Source organism: Oncorhynchus mykiss, chromosome 2 (genome assembly GCF_013265735.2).
Source record: "Oncorhynchus mykiss isolate Arlee chromosome 2, USDA_OmykA_1.1, whole genome shotgun sequence".
NCBI classification, from domain to species: domain Eukaryota; kingdom Metazoa; phylum Chordata; class Actinopteri; order Salmoniformes; family Salmonidae; genus Oncorhynchus; species Oncorhynchus mykiss.
Window position 1 is genome coordinate 44,884,176 of NC_048566.1, and position 12,353 is coordinate 44,896,528.

General features: G+C 42.5%; 1 protein-coding gene across 7 annotated transcripts in view; it reads right to left on the reverse strand.

Moving 5' to 3' along the window:
- Nucleotides 1–12,353, reverse strand: part of LOC110501618 (membrane-associated guanylate kinase, WW and PDZ domain-containing protein 2) — a 315,743-nt gene that overhangs the window by 126,778 nt on the left and 176,612 nt on the right. For 5 of the 7 annotated variants that reach the window (XM_036949600.1, XM_036949615.1, XM_036949625.1 and 2 more), the window contains exons 7-9: nucleotides 3,082–3,139; nucleotides 1,592–1,728; nucleotides 33–215 (exon numbers count right to left, since the gene is read on the reverse strand). In XM_036949600.1, the coding sequence (XP_036805495.1) occupies nucleotides 33–215; nucleotides 1,592–1,728; nucleotides 3,082–3,139 (378 nt within the window). The remainder of the gene's footprint in view (nucleotides 1–32; nucleotides 216–1,591; nucleotides 1,729–3,081; nucleotides 3,140–12,353) is intronic. The other 2 variants (XM_036949610.1, XM_036949632.1) reach the window with 1 other exon arrangement.

Here is a 12,353-nt window from a genome sequence, read left to right on the forward strand (position 1 = left end):
GTGTGTGTGTGTGGTTAGTTCCTGTACAGTACCTGTGTCCATCTTCCCATCCTGTGCCGCTGGGCCCTCAGGTATGACACTCTTGACCTGCAGGAACTCATCCGGCTCGTCCCCTCCAATGATGGTGAAGCCAAATCCCATGTTGCTCTTCTGGAGAGCCGTTGACAAGAAGGAGCCCTTCAGCTGTGTGGGGTCCCGTGTGAACAGGGGCTTCTCTGGAGAATGGGAGGGTGAGATTAGAGTAGGCCAGTTAAATACACTAGAATATTCACACTTCTTAAAAATATATTTTTTGTTAAGACAGTAGGATATATAGGGATAAAAAATGGAGGAGACAAATCAGAAATGGTCAGCCTGGAGTGGGGATTACATGTGGACTAGAGTTGGCAGTGTTACATCCATGCAGGACAACTTTATCACTAAGCATTTAATCACTACAACAGCGTTCACTATAAGTGGAGTGTCTGTATGTAATATGATATGCCATTTAGCAGACGATTTTATCCAAAGAGTGTACACATTTTAAAATATGTTTGTTTGATCTCTGTGGGAATTGAACCCACATCCTTAGCATTGCTAGCGTGACGCTCTTACCAACAGAGAACCATGTTATGCCTGTGTCGATTATACACGGTGTACTAAAAATACCTTCCTAATATTGAGTTTCACCCGCCCCTTTTTGAAATCAGAACATCCTCAATTCATCAGGGCATGGACTCAACAAGGTGTCGATAGCGTTCCACAGGGATGCTGGTCCATGTTGACTCCAATGCTTCCCACAGTTCTGACAAGTTGGCTGGTTGTCCTTTGGGCGGTGGACATTTCTTGATACATACGGGAAACTGTTGTGCGTGAAAAACCCAGAAGCATTGCAGTTCTAGACACAATTCAGTGTGTCTGGAACCTACTACCATGCCCCGTTCAAAGGCACTTAAATATTTTGTCTTGCCCGGACACAAGCCATATCTCAATTGTCTCAAGGCTTAAAATTCATTATTTAACCTCTCTCCTCCCCTCTATCTACACCGATTGAAGTGGATTCAACGACTAACGTCAGTAAGGGATCATAGCTTTCACCTGGATTCACCTGGTCAGTCTGTCATGGAAAGAGCAAGTGTTCTTAATGTTTTTTACACTCAGTGTAAGGAGAGATAAGAAGGGGAAGTAGTTTTTTGTATGCAGTGGTCTGGGCTGACACTGTATATATTTTCCTCTGAATACCAGGTAAGGGCAGAGTTGACAGTCCTTGGCTAAATTGGTCAGGTGCCACAGAGAGCCTTAGAAACTTTGCAATTTGACCGGAACAGGGCAGCACGGCTGGCTCCTTAAGTGTACACAGAGAGCTAACATTAATAAAATACATGTCAATCTCTCCTGGCTCAAAGTAGAGGAGAGATGTACCTTCATCCCTACTTGTTAAAAAGACTAGCACACAGCTCAGACACCCATGCATACCCCAAGAGACATGCCACCAGAGGTATCTTCACAGTCCCAAGTCCAGAACAGAGCACAGTACTACATAGAGCCCATGGCTACATGGAACTCTATTCCACATCAAGTAACTCATGCAAGTATAGAGGTGTGGCTGTACCTCTGTAAATAGTCGGTAAGGGCAGAGCTGACAGTCCCTGGCTCTGCATCTGCTGCTGCTGCTCCAGTCGTCTCTTGGCCTCCAGGACGGGGTTCTCAAACTGGGTCCTTCTGTTGATGTGGCTGCAGGGAATAGGACTATGACAGTGAAATCCAGCAGCATCAGTGGGTTTTGGGTTCTCTTCTTCACGGGATACAGATACACATTGACTAACACACATCTAACGTAATATCGGTGAACATAGCTAAAATTGAAACCAATGCATGATTGAGATGAAAGTGTCATGTTAGGATTTTGTACTAAGTCTGTGGATACCCAACAGTAGCTATTGTAGTATACTCTATTGGAAAATTGTAATTTCTACAGTAAATGTGTCTATTATAAACAGAAAAATACTGTGAAAGCATTACACTGCAGCATACTGTAAATGAAGCTGTATTGTGGGAAAATGTGAGCGGTGGAAAAAAAAGCTGTTTTGAATGGTACTGTATGTAAACACATTACCTAGCAACCAGCTTGCAACAATCCCATTTAATTACAGTAAAACAAACAGTCTCAATGAATTCATTTAGCATTATAGTAGCATTGTATTTTTTTACAGTACAATAGTACAGTCAGTTGATCTGATATTCTAGTAACTTACAAGCAGCTAGTGGTAAATAACTGTGAATATTACAATAGCTTACTTGCCACTAGTGGCCTCCCGAGTGGCGCAGCGGTCTAAGGCACTGCATCACAGTGCTAGAGGCGTCACTACAGACCAGGGTTAGATCTCAGGCTTTGTCAGGATGTCCTTGTCCTATCGTGCTCTAGCTACTCTATGACGGGCCGGATGCATGCATGCTGACTTCGGTTGTACAGTGTCTCCTCCGACACATTGGTGTGGTTGGCTTCCGGGTTAAGCGAGCAGTGTTAACAGGGCCATGTTTCGGAGGACGCATGACTCGACCTTCACCTCTCCCGAGTCCGTACGGGAGTTGCAGCGATGGGACAAGGCTAACTACCACTTGGATATCACGAAATTGGGGATAAAGGAGTAAAAATTAAATAGAAAAAAAAATACAAAAATAAACTTACTTGCCACTAGTACCCCCTTTACAGTGTAACTAATTAAGACAGAAATACATTTCCATAGAACAGCATTGTTGAACATTCTTAAAATGTTTGTTGAATATTATAATGCTAATGTTAGACCTGAACCGAATGGGAATGTTAGCTAATGTCTTGGGAATGTCCTTAGAAACGTTTTTTTCTGCTAATTTTACTGTATCATCCTAATGTTAAACCACAACTGAATTTGAACGTAATGGGAATGTTAGCTAACGTTCTGGGAATGTCCTTAGAATTTTTTTTTCTGCTAACAAAATGCTTTCTAAATGTTGGTGGAATGTTACTGTATCATCCTAATCTTAGATCAAAACCTGATTAGAAGTTAATGAGAATGTTAGCTAATGTCCTGGGAACGTTTTCTGTTTGCGGGGAGGACTTACTCCACGTAGTAACTGCCATAGATAGGGTCATCAATCTTCTCCCAGCCATACGGCAGCTCTGGACAGCAGGAAGAAAGAAATAGTGTATTAGGAGAGAGGGGATTGTTTTTTTTATAAGAGCAAAGGAACGATTTGGCAGGGACAAGCCCACATTCAAGAAGGCCCCTTTTCCAGGTACTGGATTGAGCGAATAGTTAAATGAAAACAAAATGGATAGAATGTCCATAAGGGAACAGCAGGGAGGTAAGTGAGAAGTGAATGAAACAATAAAAATAACATATTAGACACTACCGTTCAAAAGTTTAGGGTCACTTAGAAATGTCCCTGTTTTGAAAGAAAAGCTAATTTTTTGTCTATTTAAAATGACATAATTGATCATAAATACAGTGTAGACATTGTTAATGTTGTAAATGACTATTGTTGATGGATTAGCTATCACAACGTGCCATTGGAACACAGGAGTGATGGTTGCTGATAATGGGCCTCTGTACGCCTATGTAGATATTCCATAAAAAAATCTGCCGTTTCCAGCTACAATAGTCATTCACAACACCCCCACAACATGATGCTCCGTGCTTCACTGTGGGGATGGTGTTCTTCGGCTTGCAAGCATTCCTTTTTTCCCTCCAAACATAACAATGGTCATTATGGCCAAACAGTTATATTTTTGTTTCATCAGACCAGAGGACATTTCTACAAAAAGTACGATCTTTGTCCCCATGTGCAGTTGCAAACCGTAGCCTGGCTTTTTTTATGGCAGTTTTGGAGCAGTGGCTTCTTCCTTGCTGAGCGGCCTTTCAGGTTATGTCATATATCAAATCAAAGTTTATTTGTCACAAATGCCGAATTCAACAGGTGTTGACCTTACAGTAAAATGCTTACTTACAGGCTCTAACCAATAGTGCAAAAAAGGTGTTAGGTGAACAATAGGTAAGTAAGGAAATGACACGACAGTAAAAAGACAGGCTATATACAGTATCTAGGCTATAAAAGTAGCGAGGCTACATGCAGACACCGGTTAGTCAGGCTGATTTAAGGTAGTATGTACATATAGATATGGTTAAAGTGACTGCGCATATACGATGAACAGAGAGTAGCAGTAGCATAAAAGAGGGTTTGGCGGGGGTGGATGGCGGGACACAATGCAGATAGCATGGTAAGCCAATGTACGGGAGAACTGGTTGGTCGGCCCAATTGAGGTAGCATGTACATGAATGTATAGTTAAAGTGAATATGCATATATGATAAACAGACAGTAGTAGCAGTGTAAAAAGAGTGTTTATGGGGGGGGGGGGGGACGCACAATGCACACAGTCCTGGTAGCCATTTGATTACCTGTTCAGGAGTCTTATGGCTTGGGGGTAAAAAACTGTTGAAGCCTTTTTGTCCTAAACTTGGCACTCCGGTACCGCTTGCCATGTGGTAGTAAAAATTACAGTCAATAACTGGGGTGTCTGGGGTCTTTGACCATTTTTAGGGCTTTCCTCCACACCACATGGTGTAGAGGTCCTGGATGGCAGGCAGCTTAGCCCCAGTGATGTACTGGGCCGTACGCACTACCCACTCTGCCTTGCGGTCAGAGGCCGACCAATTGCCATACCAGGCAGCTGTAGAACTATTTGAGGATCTCAGGACCCATGCCAAATCTTTTTAGTTTTCTGAGGAGGAATAGGCTTTGGCGTGCCCTCTTCACGACTGTCTTGGTGTGTTTGGACCATTCTAGTTTGTTGTTGATGTGGACACCGAGAAACTTGAAGCTGTCAACCTGCTCAACTACAGCCCCATCAATGAGAATGGGGCGTGTTCGGTCCTCCTTTTTCTGTAGTCCACAATCATCTCCTTAGTCTTGGTTACTTTGAGGGATACTTTGTTATTCTAAACTTAATGATGGTGTAGGACTTGTACTGTGGATATAGATACTTTTGTACCTGTTTCCTCCAGCATCTTCACAAGGTCCTTTTGCTGTTGTTCTGGGATTGATTTACACTTTTCGCACCAAAGTACGTTCATCTCTAGGAGACAGAATGCGTCTCCTTCCTGAGCGGTATGACGGCTGCGTGGTCCCATGGTGCTTATACTTGCGTACTATTGTTTTTACAGATAAATGTGGTACCTTCAGGTGTTTGGAAATTGCTCTCAAGGATGAACCAGACTTGTGGAGGTCTACATTTTATTTTTCTGAGGTCTTGGCTGATTTCTTTTGATTTTCCCATGATATCAAGCAAAGAGGCACTGAGTTTGAATGTAGACCTTGAAATACATCCACAGTTACACCTCCAATTGACTCAAATTATGTCAATTAGCCTATCAGAAGCTTCTAAAGCCATGACATAATTTTCTGGAATTTTCAAAGCAGTTTAAAGGCAGTCGACTTAGTGCATGTACACTTCTGACCCACTGGATTTGTGATACAGTGAAATAATCTGTCTAAACAATTATTGTAAAAATTACTTGTGTCATGCACAAAGTAGATGTCCTAACCGACTTGCCAAAACTATAGTTTGTTGAAAAGAAATTTGTGGAGTGGTTGAAAAATTAGTTTTAATGACTCCAACCTAAGTGTATGTAAACTTCCGACTTCAACTGTAGGTCCTCTGTGAAGACAGTAAGCATGTAGCCCTTGTTGTCCTCAGGGGCTCTCCTCGGCAGCTCAGTCGTTATGCTCGAAGTGGGAGAAAAAGGTGTTTATCTTGTCCGGTAGGTTGGTGTCCGCAACGTGACTGGTTTTCTGTTTATAATCCATGATCGTTAGAAGCCCCTGCCACCTGCTGCATTGCTCCTCCACTTTGTCCTTATACTTGTCTCGCCATCCTGATCGATCTGCGTAGGTGGTATTTGTACTGTTTAACCATACATTAGTCCCCAGTCTCCTTGCCATGTTACCTGTGTATATGCAGCATCTCTCGCTTTTCTTCATGTGAAGACACGCATGCATACACACACGCACGCGTGTGTTTCTGGCACTGACACCATAAATGATGTCATGGCAGTAGAAACCACAGTGCTGTGGCAGGCTGGTGGCAGGGTCAGGTGGATTGAGATGGGGGGATAGAATAGTGGGTATGGAAGTCGGGTTAGGAACGATAGGTGGGTGAGATGGTTAATTACAAGCCCTAAACCAAAAAAGCAGTTTTGAGAAACAATACGTGTTAAAGTATTTAATTAATAAACTGAAGTAAATAATAAATAAATGGAAAGATTAAGAAAATAGAAAAACAATAAAATAACAGTGTTGAGGCTATATAGAGGGGGTACTGGTACAGAGTCGATCTGTGGGGGCACAGGTAATATGTACACCGGGGGGGGGGGGGGGGGGGGGGGCAATGCAAATAGTCTGGGAATCCATTTGTTTAGCTGTTCAGGAGTCTTATAGCTTGGGGGTAGAAGCTTTTAAGAAACCTTTTCGACTAAGAGTTGGTGCTCTGGGGCCGCATGCCATGCGGTAGCAGAGAGAACGGTCTGTGACTAGGGTGGCTGGAGTCTTTGGCCCAAATTTTACCTACGCATTACCCTCTGTAGTGGCTTGCGGTCAGAGGCCGAGCAGTTGCCATACCAGGCGGTGATGCAACCGCTCTCGATGGTGCAGCTGTAGAACTTTTTGAGGATCTGAGGAGAAATGCATATCTTTCCAGACTCCTGAGAGGGAATAGGCATTGTCATGCCCTCCCTCATGACTGTCTTGGTGTGTGTGGGCCATGACCGTTTGTTGGTGATGTGGACACTAAGGAATTTGAAGCTCCACTACAGCCCCGTCGATGAGAATAGGTGCATGCTTGGCCCTCCTTTTCCTGTTGTCCACAATAATCTCCTTTTGTCTTGATCACGTTGAGGGAGAGGTTATCCTGGCACCACACTGCCAGGTCTCTGACCTCCTCCCTATAGGTTTCATCATTATCGGTGATCAGACCTACCACTGTTGTGTCGTCGGAAAACTTAATGATGGGGTTGGAGTCATGCCTGGCCGTGCAGTCATGAGTGAACAGGGAGTACAGGTGGGGACTTAGCACGCACCCCAGAGGGGCCCCGTGTTGAGGGTCAGCGTGGCAGATGTGTTGTTACCTACCCTTACCACCTGGGGGCGGCCGTCAGGAAGTCCAGGATCCCACTGCAGAGGGAGGTGCTTAGTCTCAGTGTCCTTAGCTTAGTGAGGAGCTTTGAGGACACTACAGTGTTGACCGCTGAGCTTTAGTCAATGAATAGCATTCTCGCATAGGAGTTCCTTTTGTCCAAGTGGAAAAAGGCAGTGTGGAGTGCAGGCGAGATTGCATCATCTGTGGATCTGTTTATGCGGTATGCAAATTGGAGTGGGTCTAGGGTTTCTTGATAATGGTATTGGTGTGAGCCATGACCAGCCTTTCAAAGCACTTCATGGCTACAGACGTGAGTGCTACGGGTCAGTAGTCATTTAGGTAGGTTACCTTGGTCTTCTTGGGCACAGGGACTATGGTGGTCTTCTTGAAAAATGTTGGTATTACAGACTCGGTCAGGGACTGGTTGAAAATGTCAGTGAAGACACATGCCAGTTGGTCAAAGCATGCTCAGAGTACACGTCCTGATAATCTGCCTAGCCCTGTAGCCTTATAAATATTGACCTGTTTATTCTCACGGTAGAGTCCCACCTGATCAACATCCAGTGAAATTCGAGAGCGCCAAATTCAAAAACCAGAACAACTCATTATAAAAATTAATGAAACATACCACTGTTATACATCGGTTTAAAGATTAACTTCTTGTTAATCTAACCATGGTGTCAGATTTCAAAAAGGCTTTATGGCAAAAGCATACCATGCGATTAGCTGAGAACAGCACCCAGCAGACAAATCATTACAAACAGCAACCAGCCAAGTAGAAGAGTTACACAATTCAGAAATAGTGATAAAATTAATCACTTACCTTTGATGATCTTCATATCGGTGCACTCACGACTCCCATTTACTCAATAAATGTTTGTTTTGTTTGATAAAGTCTATCTTTATATCCAAAAACCTTCATTTTTGTTCGTTTTCTTCAGTAATCCACAGGCTCAAACGGAGTCACAACAGCCAGATGGAAAATCCAAATAGTATCTGTAAAGTTCATAGAAACATGTCAAAGGATGTTTATATTCAAACCTCAGGTTGTTTTTTGCCTAAATAATCAATAATATTTCCACCCGACAGTAACGTCGTCAATATAAAAGGTAAACAAGAAAGGCGCACTCTTGTGATTGCGCATGAAATAGCTCTGTGACACTGTAGGGTCCAGTCTTTGAGTGCTCACACTCCCTAATTTTTTTGAATACAAGCCTGAAACTATTTCTAAAGACTGACATCTAGTGGAAGCGCAATTGAGTCCTAAGTCAATGGATACTGTAATTGCATTGAATAGAAAAATCCTGCCAAATCAGTTCAAGTATACTCACAGACATTATTTTAACAGTTTTGGAAACTTTAGTGTTTTCTATCCAAATCTACCAATTATATGCATATCCTAGCTTCTGAGCCTGAGTAGCAGGCAGTTTACTTTGGGCATGTTTTTCGTCTGCAGGTGAAAATAGTGCCCCCTACCCTAGAGAAGTTAAGGGTCTTACTCACATCAGCGTAATCATCCGGAACAGCTGGTGCTCTCATTTATGCTTCAGTGTTGCTTGCCTCGAAGCGCGCATAGAAGTCATTTAGCTCGTCTGGTAGGCTTGTGTCACTGGACAGCTTGCGGCTGTATTTTCCTTTGTAGTCCGTAACAGTTCTTTTTTATTGCCACTTTGTCCCGTATTGAGGCAATGCCCATTTGATTGTTCTTCAGAGGGCATAGCGGGATTTCTTAAGCTTCCGGGTTAGAGCCCTGCTCCTTGAAAGCTGCAGCTCTACCCTGTAGCTCAGTGCGGATGTTGCCTGTAATCCATGGCTTCTGGTTGGGGTATATATGTATGGTCACTGGGGACAACGTCATCAATGCACTTATTGATGAAGCCAGTGACTGATGTGGTGTACTCCTCAATGCCATCGGAAGAATCCCGGAACATAGGGAAGGAAGCTTTTGTATGCATCTCTGTGTGTGGAGTCAAGGTAGTCTAGAGTTTTTTTTGTCCTCTGGTTGCACATGTAACATGCTAGTAAGAAGGAGGTTAAACAGATTTAAGTTTCCCTGCATTAAAGTCTCCAGCCACTAGGAGTGCCACCTCTGGAAGAGGATTTTCTTGTTTGCTTATGGCCTTATAGAGCTTGTTGAGTGCAGTCCTAGTGCCAGCAACAGTTTGTTTTAGTAAATAGACAGCCACAAAAACAGATATGAAAACTTTCTTGTTAAATAGTTTGGTCTACAGCTTATCATAAGATACTCTATCTCAGGCGACCAAATATTAGATTCCGTGCATCAGCTGTTATTGACAGACCGCCACCCCTTGTCTTTACCGGAGGCAGCTGTTCTATCTTGCCGATGCATGGAAAACCCAGCCAGCTGTATGTTATCAATGTCGTCATTCAGCCATGACTCGATGAAATACAATATATTAGTTTTTAATATTAGGGCTAGGGTCCTTTTTTCTCAATTCCTGACGTCCCCAAAGTAAACTGCCTGTTGCTCAGGCCCTGAAGCCAGGATATGCATATAATTGGTAGCATTGGAAACAAGACACTTTGAAGTTTGTAGAAATGTTAAAATAATGTAGGAGACTAACACAATAGATATGGTAGGAGAAAATTCAAAGAAAAACCAACCTGAATTTTTTTTTTTTTGAGAGCCCATGCTCTTCCAATGGAACGTAATGGGGAAATGATTAAATCTATCTTCCAGTGTGCAATTCCTATGTATTCCACTGGGTGTCAGTAGTCTTTGTTCAAGGTTTCAGGCTTGTTTCTTCCAAAATGAGTAAGAAATATGAGTTACTACAGGGACGCAGACTTGGAAATCCGTGTATGCGTGCGCGATGAAGAGGACACACCTGCTGATATTGTTTTCCTATTAAACATACTTCTTTCCGTATGAAATATTATAGTTTAATTACATTTTAGGTTATCTGAGGATTAAATAGAAATATATTTTGACTTGTTGAAACAAAGTTTAGGTGTGGATTTTAGGATTCCTATCTTGGCATGTTGAACTAGTGGATTACTCAAATCGATGGCGCCAACTAAAGTGACTTTTTGGGATATAAAGAAGGATTTTATCTAACAAAACTACACTACATATTATAGCTGGGTCCTTTTTGGATGACAAATCAGAGGAAGATTTTCAAATAGTAAATGAATATTTCATCGCTATTTGTGAATTTATGAAACCTGTGCCGGTGGAAAAATATTTTGATGTGGGGTGCCATCCTCAAACAATCGCATGGCATGCTTTCACTGTAATGGTTACTGTAAATTGGACAGTGCAGATAGATTAACAAGGTAAGCTTTAAACCAATATGACACTTGTATGTACCTAAATGTATAATATCCATAATTTTTATGATTATTTATTTGAATTGTGCGCCCTCCAGTTTCACCGGAAGTTGTCTTACATACCTTACTAGCCTTAATGTCCCGTTGGTAGGATAGTCTTGATCAGAGCTCATCCATTTTATTATCCAATGATCGCACGTTGGCTAATAGGACTGGTGGTAGAAGGGGGTTACGCACTGGCCTTCGGATTCTTACAAGACACCGCAACCTATGACCCCTAAATTTCCTCTTCATCTGAATGACTGGGATTTGGGTCTTGTCCAGTGTCTGAAGTAAATCCTTTGCGTCCGATTTGTTGTCTGTCAGTGTACCAGTGTTTTGTTGCTTGTCATTGTATTTTTTATTGTTTTGTGGACCACAGGAAAAATAGCTGCTGCCTCTGTAAAAAGCTAATGGGGATCCAAATAAACACAGAATTCTCTGGCTGAATTGATTACATCAACTACATCAAACCACCTTGAATCTCTGCCATTTTCATTAGATATATAGAGAGATATGGAGAGAGCTATATAGGGAATAGGGTACCATTTACTGCTTCCCCCTCCCCCTCCAAAGAACTACCTTAAATATCCTTATTTTCTCCCCTTGTCTGTGAGCCACCTTAAATGGCTGCCCTCCATTCATATGGAAAGAGGAAACCGTTTCCATAGCAACCACCAGAGAAAGTCTCTTTTTTTTTAATCTTCGGAGCTGAGGGCTCTGTTTTGTCTCCAAATCCATTCCTCTCAAATAGAGAGCAAAAAAGAGAAACTGAGAATGTTGTTAATAGCGAGTGTGTAATTGTGTTTGCAGTATGAAATGTATGGATGTGTATCAGCAATGTTAAGTGTGTGTGTGTGTGTGGTTTAAGCTCTGATTCATATTACACTTGAATACGTGACTGAATGAACGTAACACATATCTTCTATGACACTAAATCAATTGACACCACACATGCATCAACTCAGCCTAAAATAGATAGTAACACATAGCACAGAGAGTTTACATGAGCGTGTGGGTCATTATGTAGATGGGTATTTGTGCAAAAATGTGATGTGCTGGGTATAACTTCAATTTGAGTGGTTTGTGTGTGTGTCTTGCATCTCGGATATTAAAACACATTTTGAATCCTCTGCATTAGATGACTCATTAATCTTTTCGCTCTTACACACACACACACACACACACACACTCCCCCTGACCATCAGAACACTTCAGGAACTCATCTGAATCATATCCGAGCTCAGGAAGGAAGCACACTCATACAAGGGGTGGTTCATAGAATTACATATACAGTGGGGCAAAAAAAGCATTTAGTCAGACACCAATTGTGCAAGTTCTCCCACTTAAAAAGATGAGAGGCCTGTAATTTTCATCATAGGTACACTTCAACTATGACAGATAAAATGAGAAAACAATATCCAGAAAATCACATTGTAGGATATGGCCAAGACCAAAGAGCTGTCAAATGACACCAGAAACAAAATTGCACCAGGCTGGGAAGACTGAATCTGCAATAGGTAAGCAGCTTGGTTTGAAGAAATCAACTGTGGGAGCAATTATTGGGAAATGGAAGACATACTAGACCACTGATAATATCCCTCAATCTGGGGCTCCACGCAAGATCTCACCCCGTGGGGTCAAAATGAACACAAGAACGGTGAGCAAAAATCCCAGAACCACACGGGGGGACCTAGTGAATGACCTGCAGAGAGCTGGGACCAAAGTAACAAAGCCTACCATCAGGAACACATTACGCCGCCAGGGACTCAAATCCTGCAGTGCCAGACATGTCCCCCTGCTTAAGCCAGAACATGTCCAGGCCCGTCTGAAGTTTCCTAGAGAGCTTTGGATGATCCAGAAGAAGATTGG